Source organism: Halichoeres trimaculatus, unplaced genomic scaffold, assembly GCF_033239565.1.
Source record: "Halichoeres trimaculatus isolate MK-OKI-2021-1 unplaced genomic scaffold, fHalTri1.1 fHalTri1_scaffold_2, whole genome shotgun sequence".
NCBI classification, from domain to species: Eukaryota; Metazoa; Chordata; class Actinopteri; order Labriformes; family Labridae; genus Halichoeres; species Halichoeres trimaculatus.
In genome coordinates this window covers 19488921-19506136 of record NW_027437180.1, presented here as the reverse complement: position 1 = coordinate 19506136, position 17216 = coordinate 19488921, and the positions used below count along the sequence as shown (strand labels likewise).

General features: G+C 38.3%; 1 protein-coding gene across 1 annotated transcript in view; it reads left to right on the top strand.

Moving 5' to 3' along the window:
• Positions 1-17216, top strand: part of cacna1ib (calcium voltage-gated channel subunit alpha1 Ib) — a 156584-nt gene that overhangs the window by 97194 nt on the left and 42174 nt on the right. The window contains exons 20-27 of the mRNA XM_074686023.1: positions 2473-2651; positions 4484-4610; positions 5644-5769; positions 7138-7227; positions 8771-8963; positions 9818-9969; positions 11176-11285; positions 14117-14250. Coding sequence (XP_074542124.1) covers positions 2473-2651; positions 4484-4610; positions 5644-5769; positions 7138-7227; positions 8771-8963; positions 9818-9969; positions 11176-11285; positions 14117-14250 — 1111 coding nt within the window. The remainder of the gene's footprint in view (positions 1-2472; positions 2652-4483; positions 4611-5643; positions 5770-7137; positions 7228-8770; positions 8964-9817; positions 9970-11175; positions 11286-14116; positions 14251-17216) is intronic.

Below are 17216 nucleotides of genomic sequence, written 5' to 3'. Positions count from 1 at the left end.
GCAGTGACATTGTGTTCATTCACAGGCTGATGCACTGTTCGGGGTTTCCAGCAGTTTTATTGACATATTTTGAGGAAGTGGAGAGGGTAAAGTAAGGAAGTGCAAAGAAATAGGGAACACTGAGTAAATCTAATAAAATCAAATTAGAAATTCTGAAACAGACAGAGCACTACGTGCTTCCTTCACTTAGTTTTTGTACAAAGGGAACAAAAGGTACACATCCTGGTACTCCACTTTGGAAAATATATTTTCATTTCTCATTGGAGGTGAACTATTTTAAAAGAGGATAATTAGAGGAAGATACAGCAGTGTAACAACCAGAAAAAAAAAACAAAAACAATAAAAATCATTTATGTTATGACCTGGCTCGTGAGGGAAAAGGGTAGCAACGTGAAAACCCTGGTTGTTGGATGTAATAAAAGTGGTTTATTAATGACAAATTCAAGGTAGTTCATTTTTTTCTCAAAAGAAAACAAGAGGCAGCACAAAAAAGAACTAGAAATGCTTCTCACAAGAATAAATAAATGTAGCAAAAGAGACTCTAACAAGCGTGATAATTCTTCTTTACAAATGAACTCAAAGAAAACCCAATAACCCCTAACTTTTCTAAAGCAAAATAAAGAAGGAGCAAGTCTCTACCCTGATAATTCTGACACTGAAATTGCTGCATTATTTGGAGAACAGCATCACTTGCACACAGACAGTACCCAGTATGGTTAAGTGGTCCACACACAGACTAGGGGCGCACACCATATCTCTGGAGACTGTCTTGAGTTCTCTTTACTTTATTTCCACATTGTGCACACCAAAGCCCGGTTTGATGACCCATAAGGTCCTGTGAAGCAGTAGCAGTAAGTTTTTTTTAGCCTGAGTCATAACTTTTTTCATGACCCTGAAAAAATTCCAAAAGATTTAGTGAATTGTAAATGCACCACATAAACTTGCTTCATAGCCGTCAAGCTAGCTGTTAAGATACCTCCTCTGCTACTGTTTAATTTGTCACAGAAAATAAATTTGAATTTTTTATTTTTTATTTTTTCAATTAAAAAAATGTCCATAAAGGTCCCCAGACCATGCCCTGGAGCCTGCATTGTATGGTTGCTGGTGGCAAGTTCCAAATCAAATGCATGAACAGAGTCATTCAACAATTTCAAGGTTTTCTATTGTTCCAAGCATCTCTTCTTCTTTTTTTATTTTATTTATTTATTTACTTTTTTTTTCAAGTGGAATTCAGCCAAACAAGGCACAACACACTGCAGCTTTGACAGCTCCGTTTCGACATCGGCATGACAGCCACACCAAGTTGTTATTATGATGAAAGCACTCAGCAGATGTCAAATGACGTCGAAACATCTGCCATGCAACTTTCCCTCCAACCTTCATTTCTTAAAACTTTCTTTTCCACACTTTGCAGCTTCTTTGCCTCTCCTCACTGCCCCTCAATTCCACTTCTTGCTCTTCTCTCTGATAGCTGTCTCTCAGTTTTCACAAGATTGTTGATCTGTCCCTCCTCATTCAACTTTTTTTTTTTTTTTTTTTTGCCAGAATCTTCAGAACCTTCTCAAATACAGGTGCAGTCCCCAGTGGGGCCCCACTAGAAAGCAGGACTTCACTTCCAGCAGTAGCTGGTTGTTATATCTACTGTTTTTGGCAACCAGAAAATACCACAGTCTTTTCTCATGCATGGTTGAACTGCTTACAAGTTTAAAGCATACAGTACGAGTTTCTGATTTAAGAGGATTTGGTGCAGTCTGCAATGTCAGCAGTCCAAAATACTGTACATCTTGACTGAATTTCAGTGTAAAGCTTTCTCTAGGAATAATTCATCTTGAATTTTAATCATCTTCTTTTTCCTCAATTTCTCCTCAGTCAGCAAAACACAGCGCCAAAATAAAGGCTGGTTCATTGGTTTAATAAATCCACTTTCATTTCACTGTGGATTCACCATTCAAAAAGCATGAAGTCTAATTCAGCGTAAAGATTCCCTGTACTCCCTGGAAATGTTATGGGTTTGCTTCTCTGCTAAGTCGCCTTTTCTCTCCCCTCCTGTCATCTTTCCTTTACTCCTCTCCTCGTCTGTTATTCCTCTTTCCCTTTGAACATTCACTTTCTCATCAGGGGTTTAAGGGTCTGTTTCTTGTCTTCTCCTCCTTCTTTTCATTATAATCCCAGGAAAATTTAACTCTTAAAGATTTACCTGCGCTCTCACTCAATCACACACCTCTCCTCCTGTGTTTATTTTACACTTTCATCTTTGTGATTTTCATATGTCTGCTCTCCCATCCTCTCCCCTACTCCTGGAAGCAGGTGACATGAAATGAAATAGCTGTTTGAGCAGCTAAAGAAGGAATCTGAATATCAAAGAGTCTATGTGCGTGCACGCACGCATGTCAGTGTGTATGTGTGTGCGGCATCTGGGCACTTCTGTATTTACCTGTGTGTGATCCTGCCTCTCTCCCTTCATCTCCCCAGGTGGTGTCCATGGGTCTGTACCTGGGGGAGAAAGCCTATCTGCGGAGCAGCTGGAACATCCTTGATGGATTTCTTGTGTTTGTGTCCCTCATTGACATCGTAGTGTCAATGGCAGGCGGGGCTAAGATCCTTGGGGTTCTTCGTGTCCTCAGGTTACTGAGGACACTACGGCCCCTCAGGTGAGGAGGCTAACTCTAATTATGTCCTTTTTAGATGTTAATATGCTTCGGTAAATTAGTATGTCACATGTAACCTCAATTTCAAAAGTAAAACCACTGAAGGTGTACTTTGAACCATTTCATTTTTGCAGCCAGTTGGAGGTGATTTGTTTATATCAAAGCTGATGAGGACAACAACTTAAATTGCTGTTGCTGAAATTTTCCTAACACATTAAACATTTCAATCACTAGCTTAGAGTCCTCTTTGCTACAGCTTAAAACTGTGCTCTCATTTACACTGCAAAATCTGAGAAAAATGAGCCGGAGAAAAAAACAAACAAAAAAAACAACAAAAACAGACATTGAGGAAAGAAGAATGTCTGAGTCAAGTTTCTTGAAATGAGGATATCTAAACACTAGAAACAAAAATACATTTTCTTTCCCAGATTCTATGTACTTCTATGTATTATTGTGAAATTTCGCTGGATTTGTCTGGTAAATGTGGCTCATATTAAGTCTAATGAGATTTTTTAACTTAAATAAGATAGAGACACTTACCTAGATTCCAGTTTTTTGCAGTGTAGATTAAAACAATTAACAGTGCAGGCTAATGGCAGGCTTCACAACCTTCAGCTGGGGTGTTGCATACCCATAGCTGACTGTAAGATATGAGAATAAGGTGATTGTTTTTGCTGGCTATACGATACTTGACCAGGGGCCTTCTTTGTTTTACAAACTTAATGCTAAGCTAATGAGAAACTTGAAGTGGCTTTATATTCATCATACAGGCATGACACCGACTCTAATCTTGTCACAAAGTTAGAACTCATATTTACAGGACTGTCAGCTGCTCCTTCACCAATCTCAGGCAGCCACTGACTGCAGTGTAAGACTGGAAAGCACTGACTGCAGGTCAACAAGAGGCACAATCTGTACTCTGGATTTGGTAGAAGTAAATATTTTGGTGAAAAAAAAAACACTGCTCATGAAGTTTTAGGAGCAGTTATCCAGTTGTAGAGCAGTTTATTCATAGATGGATTCAGTCAAAGTTCCTGCACATTTTTAATTCAAACACTCCCAGCCCAGTGAGTTTGGCTACATACTATACATTAGTTATTAGATATTTAATGAAAGAGTAGATTTTCAGTCTTACACTGGTAAATTTGAAGAACTCATGATAACATGACAAGGTTAATTTGTCTGTTAGGTCAGAAGGCTGAAGCAGTGAGTTGAAAACATAGGCTAAATTATTACACAGAATTGCTTTCTCTTTCTATTTATCATTTCATGACACTTTACATTTATCTTGTGACCTCCTCACCGGCTCCTGAGCCCCAGGTTGAGAACCACTTCTGTACATTGTTTAGTTCCTAAAATGAACCAAACGGGAAGTTACTCAGATGTTTTTGCAAAAATATCTGAGATGATGGCAGCTGGTTAACTTGGCTCAGGAGCTTATATGCAAATATGATTTAGCTGAGTTGATGAATAGTCTGCCTCTGCTGTTATGATAATGCATTATGGGAACCTAAAATCTTTTCGTGTGCACCCATTTCTCTTTTGGAATTTGCATTATGATGTCAGTATTTGAAAAAAAAAATTATATCAACACTTTGAATTGTCTTGTAATAAGGGAGATGCTGCTAAAACTGGATCCTGCCTGCTGCACCAACTTATCAATACAAATACCTTTTTATCGTTGTTTTTTATGATGACTTAAGCATCTCAGTACACCAGGTGTCAAGACATTTTTTTCTTTTTAATGTAAAATTTGAACTCCATGAAACTAACATGTCATGGCCTTTCTATGTTTGTTTCTCTTTCTTTGTTTCTCACTTTGTCATGTCCTGCAGAGTGATCAGCAGGGCTCCCGGGTTGAAGCTGGTCGTCGAGACCCTGATCACGTCTCTCAAGCCCATCGGCAACATTGTTCTCATCTGCTGTGCCTTCTTCATCATCTTTGGCATTCTTGGTGTTCAGGTAACCTCAGTCAAAAACTGATTGATATGCTCACAGTCTATTGAAATGGACTATGTTCAAGAAGTAAATTTGATGGCTTACGAATCATTCATTTAACTGAAACCAGTGCAATACGTGTAGAAAACTGGAAAAAAAAATGTAATGATTTCATAAAAAAGTAAAAGCAAACTTAAAATGTGGTTCCAGCAACACCAACTTTTGAAGATTACCATATGTCCCCTGTGTTTGAATGTTTTTGAGAAACAAAGGTGGTGAAACATTTTCATTGGCCTAGACTTGAACAGATGAGTAAAATTTGTCAGGCTACTAGAAAAGAAGCTTTTAACGATCCGTGTCCTCACCTGTCTTTTTCAGTAAACGTGTGTTGCACATATTTGGTGTTGGTTTGGTGTACCGTATAATGCAAATATAAAAAGCTAGGAAAAGCAAGGCATCATGATGATACGTCTTTTGCATATACACATAAACATGTCAAACCCTCTCAGCTATTCCACATATTGTGCTGTCAGATGTGTCACATTAACTAAAAACAGCTGTCCTGAACGCATCAATATAAGTACATTAAATAAGCACAGTAAATACAGCATTACATGTTTCTTCCTGTGTACAGTTAGTTAAAAAAGACTGGCAAACATATAGCTAACAGTGCCATATGCTTTTTATTTCATCATTGTAGTCTTGTATTTTCTTAAGCAGCCAGTCATCAGTCCTAGCATCATCTCAGGTTATTATTCCATCTGCATGCAACGTTATGCATTATTTTAATTACCCCCCTCTTTAATATGTTCAGTTTGATTTAGAAATTAAAGATGTCTCCTCTCGGCAGGAAACAAACACACTGTTGATAACAAATGCTTTCAAAGTTTTCAGTCAGACTTCATCCATACACAAGTTTCAGAAGCTAATTATGAAATTTCATCAAAAGCTGCATGAAAGAAGAAGCTACAAACAAAGCTTGTCATAACTTCATCAAAATGTATCTTTGCGTGGCTCCATTTCTCATTTCCCTCTCTCTGTGTGTTGTCCGCACCAGCTCTTCAAAGGAAAGTTCTACTACTGTGTGGGCTTCGACGTGAAGAACATTACAAACAAATCCGACTGTCTGGCTGCCAACTATCGCTGGGTTCACCACAAATACAACTTTGACAACCTAGGACAGGTACAAGAAAAGAAAGCATGTCCTCTCCACATTTTCTTTGAACATATTCACTCTAAATTAACAACCAGAACAATGTTGCATGAGCTCTTAATTATGATATTATTGATAAGCACGCTCTATACGACTTCTTTAATGTGTAGAAGACTGGAAAAATAAGTGATGTGACAGGCAGTGAGCACTGCAACAACTGAAACGCAGGAATATTCAGAAAAAAAAGGAATTATATGTACTCTGGATTATGAGATGCAGTCTGTTTTATTGCACTCAGCAAATTCCACAACATGCAGTTTGTGTTCAGCTGCAGTTAACTTTAGTATCATCTGTTCTAGCCCTGCAGATTTTGAAACCATGCTGGCTACTACACTGCAAGAGGCTAAATACAAGAAAAAAATTACTGATTTTGATGAGAAAGTTTCTATGAACAAGGGAAAATATCTGTCAATGCAGGGTATTATTTTACTTAACGAGAAATCTTGAAATAAGAATTTTAAATCTAGAGTGAAAAGTGTTAAAAAAATGCTAATCTTTAGATAAAAACACTTCTAAAAACTTAGATACAAAAATAATGACATATACTCAATAAAAGCAAACATTTTATTCTCTTCTTATTGTAACATTTATGTTAGCTCTAGAGACAAGAAAATAATAATTTAGGTATTTGTGAAAGAACGTGTAGCCTTTCAACAGTTTTTCAATTTATCACCTCCTCCAAGGAGGTTGTGTTTTTGGGAGAGTTTGTTTGTTTGTTTATCTGTGAACAACATAACTCAAAAAGTAACAAACAGATCTTGATGATTTTTTCAGGGAATGTTCAAAATGGGATAAGGAAGCCGTGATTAAATTTTGGAGGTGATCTAGATCACCGTCTGGATCCAGGATTTTTTTAAAGGATTCTTTATCATTGTCAGATAGGGCCGTTTTCACTTTGCAAAACAATGCAAGACAAGGTCACCATAATTTCTGACAGATGTAAAAGTACAATCCAACAATTCAGGTCCTGGCAATATTCTGGATACTAAGATCAAGAATATGAAATATGTACTGGGTCATCATAATTTTCAACACTGTTGGGTAACAAATTATGGTACAAACCTGCAACTAATACCAAATTGTAGTTAACAGTCTGCTGAAAGAGAGTATAACATTAAAGTAGGACTAAAGTGTTCTGTTACAATCACAGTATGCTTAGTGGAGGTCTGCGCTTTCTGATTGCTTTTCTAGTGTTTTTTTGTTTTTTTTCATGATCCTGAGACAAAAAAGAGTCGGTAATATTGAACGTGACAGATTTCAAACACCTTTCTATCCAGAGCTCTCCAAAGTACATCCCAGTTTAATTTGTTTTGTATATTTTTTTACATCTTCCTCCAGGCTCTCATGTCCCTGTTTGTGCTCGCCTCTAAGGACGGCTGGGTCAACATCATGTACCATGGACTAGACGCAGTGGGGATTGACCAGCAGGTAACAGGACGGACACACACTGAGGGGATATGAAATACTAGTGCAGACTCATGTTCCCCACTCAGTCACGTGCTGACTCACAGAAAATATTGTGCTGCCTTCATTACCATGTAATCATCAGTTTTCCACCACTTGCTTGGTTGGCTTGTAGTTGCAAAATGAGTCATGCGGGCTTTATGCCTGGATCTACAGCAACATCCTCCAGATCTTTCTAGGGAATCCCACGCGGTCTTTACCCAGATGGGATAAGAAGTCCATCCTTCTGTTCACTTGGGATTTCAACCCAGCTGGATGTCCCCTAAACTCCTCCACAAAGAGACATCCTGGACATATCAACAAACCATCTCAGCTGGCAGCAGTACAATATTCACTCCTCATTTTTTATCCATTAGCTGAAATACAACTCAATGCAAAGGTGGTCTTAGATTCCAGCTGGAGGACAGACAGTATTCTGCTCGTGAATGGAAAAGGGGCTCTTTTGTTTTAGGTTTGTTTAATATCTGCACAGAAAACTGGTATGTAAAGCCTTAAAGAGACAGAGAGATGCACAGAAGAGGAAAACTTGCTTCATCTGTGTGTAAGTGTGTGAACTCACTAACTTTGAGCACAGACCTTAAGACATAGCCTTTGCTGGACTGATGCTTTGTTTATTTTTATTCATCAAATTTCATCTACCAATTTATTTAAGATTAGAAGGTGCTTATACTTGAGTCTGGCCACCTTTACGTTCAGTGCAATCATTCGCAGAGAAGTTTCCCATGTCAGTAAAGTTCCTATTAGCGTGACAAATCCTGCACACATTCACATGCTTGACGTCAGAGTCTGATGACATGGTGCAAATTAATATTCTTCCATGGCCACAAAGTGAACAGATTCCCTTTAGAATTTGTTTTATTTGAACATCTATTAAAAAATATATGAAAGAGAGGGCATCATTCTGGATGATTCAGTCTCCTGCCTCAGGGAGAGACCTCCTTGCAGTCCAACATGGCTCTAAATGACTAATCTCATTTGCACTCCACCCCGCGCTTTTCAACACTCAGCCCTCCTCAAAAAAAGAAAATCTGACTCTCATCTCTGGCTGTTTTGTAATGACTCTCTGAAATAACTATCCTCACATCCGATCGTACTCACCTTTTTCTCACATTGTCTCCCTTCCCTGCACTTTCTTCTGGTCTCCTGTCATTCTGTCAAAAAGGCTGACTTTCAGACTGATCTAACTTTGGACTGGCTTTGTTCATTAAAATGTTACAAAAGGCGTGCGTTAATATTTCAGATGTGTCCAAAAACTTGACAAAGCAGCTTCTTCATCGGCCGTTAATTAGATTTATGACTAAGAGCCACTCACCAAGTATTATTATTCTTTTTATGAACTTGTACTCTTGGCTCTCTCTCGAAGGCACTACAGCTTAGGTGGCCTTTAATTTCCAATATATACTCTCTAACATTCAAAAACTGAAACTTTCTCCCTTTTTTAAATCACCATCACCTACTTCCTGTGCCCATATTGTCTTCCTTCCTTTTTTTTCTTTTTCTACTCCAGCCAACAATCAACAACAACCCATGGATGCTGCTCTACTTCATCTCCTTCCTCCTCATCGTCAGCTTCTTCGTCCTCAACATGTTCGTAGGCGTCGTGGTAGAGAACTTCCACAAGTGTCGCCAGCATCAGGAGGTAGAGGAGGCCAGGCGGAGAGAGGAGAAACGCCAACGACGCATGGAGAAGAAGAGGAGAAGTAAGACAGAGGGAAAAATAGAGGAAAAGGCAGAATGGATATAAACCCTGGAAATTTGGTGGAAAGGATTGAAACTCTACGGACAAATGATACATAAGATGAGGAGGGAGAGGGGGATCAGGAGGGAAAGGGTTTATTTGGGAGTAAAGTGAAAGTTAAGAGGTAAGGAAGCAGATAGACAAAAAAAAAATGTACAGAGTAGACTTTGGAGGGCAGGTTTGATTAATTTCCTGCACAAAATAATCTTCACAGCACTTTACTTAATTGGGAATAACTGCAAATGTTATTTTCAGCATTGGAAAAAAAAGCACTGGCTTTACATAATCTCAATGTCATAGGCATGAAACCTTTGACTTATATAGTAAGTTATCTAGCCTCACCAGTGCCTCTCGGCTCATTTAAAACCTCTTAACCTCTGTCACATTTATCATACCTTTTGTCTTTATATCATCTTGCAGATTTATCTCATTATGCATTTTCTTTGTTTGCTTTTCCCCATAGTTTTCATCTTTCCTGGAGGAAAATAAATCATAAAAGAAGTCATTTCTGTTTCCATCTCGCATTGCTTTCTCCTAATATCCATTCCTCTTTTTTCCATACCTCATATTCCTTTGAACACCTTTCTCCTGTGTACTTCATTTCACTCCTGCTGGCTCCATTTTCTCCCATTTTATTCCTGTCCTTTTTTTTTGTTTGTTTGCTTGCCTTTTTTCACTTTCTGAGATTTCATTTTCTCCCTCTTCCTTTCTTAGAGATGTATTTCTTCCATCAGCTTTTTCCCCCTGCTTGCTGACCATTAAATGTGTATGCTTCTCTCCGTCTTCCTTTCTTCTAACTTGCCATTCTCCCACCAGAGGCCCAGAAGATGCCTTACTACGCATCCTATGGTCCAGCCCGCCTGGCCATTCACTCTCTGTGTACCAGCCACTACCTGGACCTGGTCATCACTTTTATCATCTGCATCAATGTGATCACCATGTCTCTGGAGCACTACAGTCAGCCACAGGTGAGCAGGCCTCTCAATGGGGATGGTGAAACGTAGGAGTCAGACAGACCCGGTAGACTTGTTTAAGGGCTCCTGAGTAGGTGGTGATACACCATCTGGGCTGAGTTTTTTAGAAGTGGGCACTCCTGAAGGCAGGCTGCCAACCTGCTGCTCTGAATCAGCAGCAAAACCAGCCAAAACCAAAACACTGATCCACGTGCTGGGATACAAACTGTCTAGCAGATTGGGATTTAGTTATGAAATGCATCTCAGAGATGAACATCCTCCAGGACAAAAACAAAATTAGTTTCATTTAAGCAATCTTGTAGTTTGGTAGTGGTAAACCATATTACCAAGTCACAACTCTGCACCAGGGGAAATTTATCTTAAGATTAGCAGAGCTGCAAATGTAAAGTTTAAAACTACAGCATGAGCTAAAACATTTATTTATGTGCTGGTTTTCATTTTTTTACACGCAACATTCTTGATCTGCAAAAGACTGATGGTTTTACATAAGAGTTGTAGCAGGCAAGGGTAGTCCTGCTGAATTACAGATAACATTAACCAGCAAGTCTACACAAGAATGAAATGGAATAATCTTCAACATATTTCATGCATTGCATTACTTTTACTTGCATCCTGAAAATGGAATATCTTGAATAAGCAGCCACAAAAAACAGCTTTAAATGAGCCAGTATTTAGGAGAAGGAGAAATATTTGTTTGTTATTACGACAACAATGAGCTCATTGTTTCTCCTAAATGAGGCTTGTGTCGTCTTGAAGCTGCTGGCTCTGCGAGTTGTTTTGCAACATCTAATACAGCAATTTGCCTTGCTTGAAGATTTTGTAGCTGGCCACACTTACACAGCCTACACATCTCATTATTTTTAGTTTTCTCTATTTTTTTTATGTCTGCTTATTCCAGCTTTTACAAACACAGACACTCTAAGTCAACAGATATGTGAGCTGTGATGATGTCCACAGCTCCTGCCCACACATGACAGGACACAGTCAGAGGGCTGCAGGTTTTAAAACATATCAATTTTGGACTTAAGTCCAAGGAACAGAGGATAAGATGAGTTAAATACCATTTAGGATCACTGAATGCATCATACATGGGCATAGTTGTTTTGTAACGACAAATCAGATTACACTGTAGAGTTTTTTTAGCCTATCACCTATACTTTTCAACCTCCATCTGTCCAAAACACCCTCTATCTATCTTAGTCCCTGGAGACTGGACTGAAGTACTGCAACTACTTCTTCACCTCCACCTTTGTGATCGAGGCAACTCTGAAGCTGGTAGCTTTTGGCTTTCGACGCTTCTTCAAGGACAGGTATGAAAATGTTCACTTCTTGTACTGACAATGATGTGGGATTTTTATAATTCAAATACTGTAAATGTTTGTGTTGATGGTGTTTATAAGGCTTTTTTCTGATGTGAAGGTAAATAGCTGCATGACCCAGTTTACCTCACTAAAAATGGTAAAAGAGTTATCTTAATGCTCTAAAAAGTCTAATTATTACTGTCCCTGTCTCTTCCTTTTCATCTCCTTCTGATTTTTCGCTTTTGGTTCAGTCAAACTCTTGTAAGCCCTTTGTAGAGCTGTGACTTTATAAGACAACCTAGTTTTTCTGTGTGTGTTGACAACATTTGAGTCTAGTTGTGGCAGCTCTGATTCCCTAGAACTGAGATATGATCTGGGACAAGACACAGTAATTGTGAAGAAACATAACTCCTGGCAGCATTTTTGTTGAAGTCTGCATTTTGGGACAAAAAATAAAGAAACTACAAGATAAAGGGTATTATTAGATCTCTGCCTTTACTGACCAAGAGCCTACACTACTATAAATCTTATGAGTGTTTGATCAAAGATAGATGACATTTGGAAAAGGTTTTTTTTTCGGTTAGTTTTTATGAGTACAGCCTTGAGCCAAGGTGAAATCCAAGTTACTGCCCTTCAGATTTTTTTTTTTTTTGGCATGGAACTGCTCTGCCTTGAATTTAAAGATGCTTGAAAAGCTCTAATATATCACTGATAAAAAGGACATGTTTTACAGACTACCCAGAAGCAGCAGCTTGCTAGTTTATCTCCATCTGATGGGTCTCTCTTTAGATGTATTACTTGTTCAGCCTAATTGATGTCAATCAAAAGTGACCTAAAACTCTCAGTTTTTATCCAGTGCTCATTCAGTTGTTTCTGCATACAGATACCTTATATGAATGTAATCAAGCACACATAAATACATGGAGTGTATTCCAAATGAATCTATTTTTAATCTTTGCATTGTTGAGTGAACACGAGCATTGGCCTAAAAAGAAAAAAAAAATTTTGATTGATGATTTTTGCATGTCTTTAGACATGTGAGCCCTTGGACTATGATTTTGAAGCTGATTTAGACCTCAGCTAATATTGTCTGGATATTCATAACATTTTAGCTGCAGCTGTGCTCACTTACATCTGCCAATCTTAAAAACTTTTGGAGTCCCTGTGGTGGCTCCTGGCAATACTTGGTAGATCATCGTCTTGACTTTCAGGCACGCCAATCAGTTAGACTTAAACTTGAAGTAGCAACAGAGGGGATCACTCAGCTGCACTGAAAGGGTACAGCAAGTCTGACTTGGTCAATGAGCTCTCTTAGTCTCAGTAATACAAAGTTTGAAAGACTCATCTAATGAAAGAGTCATAAACATGAAACCAAAAGCAACGGGGCTGTAAATTGACCACCAGCAGTCAGTGATCCCACTAACCTCTGATTGAAGATTTGGTAAAACTGGGAATCTTTACAGCCTCAGTTTCACCCAAATTTCTGTTCAAGTTGAACCTTCTCTTCTTCATATTTTCTAAAAAAGGGAGTACTTAGTTAGCTAGTAGCACTTGTCCTTTAACACTGTCTTCCTATGGCTGGAAGCATCAACAGTTCATTGTGACCTTGTCTTTTAATTTCCCTGTTGAATGATAAAATTGTATCAGAAAAAATGCTTCTGATGAGCCTACTAATGATGGAAATGAGGTGTGATCTGTCCCACCAAAACACCTTAGAATTTATTAATCTGACTCTGTACTCCTCTAACCTCTTTCCCCACAGATTGTTGATCAGGAAAGAAGAGTAAAGAGGCATCCAGGTTTTCAATTGAATACAGATTTATTAACAATGTGCCAAAATATATAATTTTACAGAGAATTCTGGGTTCAGATTAAGCAGCCCTGACTACCACAACTTGTGCCTGGATCAGTTTGAAAAATCTGTGTCCCCTCTCCTCTCCCTTGAACCCTTATGAGCCAATAGAACAGATAGAACTAAAAAATGTAAGTCGAGTTGTCCTCAGGTATTGTCTCCTCTCTCATTGGCTGCCAGCCAGGAACTGTTGGATATATATCTCGCTCTATCTCTTTTAATTATTTATCTTCATCACTTTCACTGAAACACATACCTTGACTCTACAAAAGTAAATTATTATCTTGAGTTATCAGTGTTACACAGTTAAGTGTAGTTATTATTGGGCATAGGTAGTGATCACTTTGTCATCTTTATTCTGATCTTTATTCGGAGTGCTCTATAACCTCCCTTCAAGTGTCCTCCAAGCCACAAAGATTACATGTGTATAATATTGTTAGTAAAGCATGAAGTATACATAAACTATATATTCTAGGACTAACCATAAAATGTATGTTTCAAATTTGGCCAATTTATCGATGGTTGTGAAATCATCTTGAGCACAGTTTCTTTTTTTCCAAATCCTAGATGCTTGGATGGACCCTGTGGGCTGTAGGGTTCACAAGTCACTGTCAGAAACCTTGCATATTTTATTGTACAATGTTCTTCCAATATTAACATGAATATTCATACTAGTAGCAGACCTTCAGGTGATAGTTATTGCTGATTTGCATTCTTCTGCCAAATCAGTATTGGGAAAATCATGCATATTATACAGCAAGCTGATGTTAGATATTAATATTCATTTAAAAATTTACATACCATTGACTCTGATTTGTGCAGCCTTGAAGTCCAGAGCAACACGCTGAGCTAAGAGTCCAAATTTGTGCTCATTTTTTTCTGTCTAATGCTTGTTTTCACTTAGTCGTCAGCATTATAAAGATAGCAAATAAGATTAAAATAAGATTTAAAAAAAACATTTTCTGTGTGTGCGTGTGTGTGTGTTTAGGTGGAACCAGTTGGACCTTGCCATTGTGTTGCTGTCAGTGATGGGCATCACCCTGGAGGAGATTGAAATCAACGCCTCTCTTCCCATAAACCCCACCATCATCAGGATCATGAGGGTACTCAGGATAGCTCGAGGTAAAGACACAAACACACACCAAGGACCACAAAAAGAGCAGTTTCAAATGGGAATCAAGTGAAAACATTTAAATGTTCTCAATAAGACCATCTTTAACACCAGTGTGGTCTGAAATTATGATTTAGAGGAGAGACTGCTCCACAGTGCTTATTCCATCAAATACACTGTTTGTGTTATTTTTTAAGGATAGTGCAATTACACTTTAGGAATTATGCAGGAATATGTGTGCCATGTGTCCATTCACAAGTCTGTAGTACACTTCAAAACAGTACTCTGGTAACTCAGTGATGTTGTCGCCAGCTGAAATTAGTCTGATGGTCTGATTAGCGGCACTCGCATGCTTTGCTGACCTTCTAGATACTTTGATATTTTGAATCTGGTTGGCATCAAGCATATATTACTTCTTACTTGTCCACTGAGGATGGACAAGTAAGAAGGGTCAACACAGCACGTGAATACTATATAGAGACTAGTCAGCTGTTTATCGACAGATCAAGAACAGTGTTTGAAACAGTGCAATTATAGAAAAAAGTTTCCCTACATCATCTGTTTTAGAGGTAGAATTTCCTGCACACCTGAGTAAATTAGAGTTCAACCTGTACAGATTGTAAGTTAAACACCAGACCAAAAAAATCACATCTGCACAGATTAAAAAAAATACTTTCAGGCCTAAAGGAGAGCATGTAAACTTCCCCTGAAGTCTCTTGGTTTCAACTTAGAATTTTGAGCTCAGAGTTGACGCTCTCAAGGCCGCCACATTTCGAGGAAGACTTCTATTTGTTTTAACCCTGTATCCCAGTCTCCTTTACTCTGTATGATGGATTTGGTTTTACTAGTCAAAACTCTCTCATTCACATGTAAAACCCTACAACACTCATTTTTTTTTCCATTTTCTTGAAGCTCATTAAGCAGCTGCAACAAGACTGAAACTGGTTGGAATAAAAAGTGTAATGCAGACTCACTCCTGTTCAAAACGAAAGAGATTCTCAGTTGAGAATCAGTTGCTCAGTTGATTGACTTTAAATGATTCTTGATATCGCCAAGACATTGAATTCTTTACAATTGACACATAATTTAAATCAAACCTGGTTTAGACATACAAAAACACAGTTTTATGCCATTATATCACTCCCATTTCTATATATGTCTTCATTCTCTCTGGTTAAAGGTATCCTACATCTATCTCTCCGTCTCGCTTTTTAATTAGACTCTCCGTCGTCTCCTCTCCTTATTATTCAGAGGAAATTGCACTACTTGCTCCATGGGCTGCACCACTTCCACTTAACTTCACATTTATGAGGATTAAAGCAAATTACATCAATCTCACTTAATCCTCCCCCTCTTACCATTGCCCTTTACCCTACATAATACTGCCCTGGGACCTCTGAGTGGACTCCTGGGTGATATACTAATTTAACAGCAGCTGGTGGTCATTTACAAGCAAGTGGGATGTTTGATGAAGAGGGTGAGTGTTACTACGTGACTTTTAATCTTTACTCTTCTCTCGACACATTTTGAACTCTCTGTCTGAATTTTAACTAAGTTTTGTGGCTGTGCCGATGAATATTTAAATAGCTCAGAATAGTCTGCCTCTTTCTCAGAGCTGCATTTTAAAGTTACAACGAGCAAAGGAGGAGATTCAGCTGCATTGAGTGAATAATCTTTAAATAATGAGCTACCAGAGTTTTAATTTATTCGCTTTTCATATACCTTTGTATTTTTTGCTACAAAAACATCATCCTGACAGTATCGATTCCCTTATAGATTCCTCTGATGAGTTTTCTCTGCACAAAAAGTAGCCTCACAAGTTTTCTGTGTCAACAACATTTATTTGACTTTAACAAATAGGAAATTGGTCACTGGATCTGGAAATCACTGGACGTAAATTAAAAAAAAAAGTAAAAATTGCACTTCATGTGACATTGAAGAGTATTTTTCAGAGAAACTGTTATCTAACTACAAAGCTAAGAAAGCTGCAGTGGACACAAAGTCTGGCAGCATAATGTTAAGAATTGATAAAGACATTGTTAAGTAAAAAGGCTAACAAAGTTGATGGATTGAAACATTTCATAACAATCCTTAATAGGAACCGGTTTTTGATACCCATCCATAGTCCTTATCCAAAAGAGTAACCAAACTTGATGTTTCATTCTCTTCCAAAAGAGTTCTTCAGTTCAAAATCAGACTGGAGGAAGCCAGAAAGTGTATGCCTTTAACAGTCATCATTATACCAATGGTTGACACTCGGGGTTGAAAACAGTTGTTTGCCTAGTTCCCAAGAGATGGTAGTGAATTACAATGTCTGTGGGTCACTGGAGCCACATGACCTCCAGTGTGAGTGCTGCTTTAGTTGTTCAGATAAAGGATTGCATTAAATGTTGAAGACAAGTGGTGCCTTAAGCCTGCATTGACCATATGCTGTAGAGGCAGATGCAGTTGTGAGCATTTCATGCTTTTGTGTCGATGTGGCCATGTCACTCTGCAGTTCACCCCCAAAACAGATTAGGGCCGTGTGATCTGTACAGTCGTAAGACTGGCTGTTTACTACCTAGCTCTAGTCAGAGTTGTTTTGACTTGTTACATTTGGGAGTCTGTGCGTGTTTGGCTACACTTGTGAGTTCTGTGTTGAAAAAGGGCTACACAGACCTTCAGCAAAGATAGGAAGGCTGTTCATTCTTAAAATACATGGCTTTTTTCCCCCACACAAAGGGTCTTCTCTGATCATAATCTGAACCGTTTGAAGCGCACATTGGTTATATATGCAGTAAGTTACAGTGCAATGTACACATAATATAGGTGAAGAGATTAACAATAAATGAGAACACTCTGCATTGGTACAAAAACTGTAACAAGATCCTTAGTGGTAAAAAGTCCACAAAAAAGTCCATGAAAAAAAAAAACCTTTTGATAACGCCTAAATTGTAAAGAAACCTTTCTCACATGTTCACTTTAAGTTTTGGCAGAC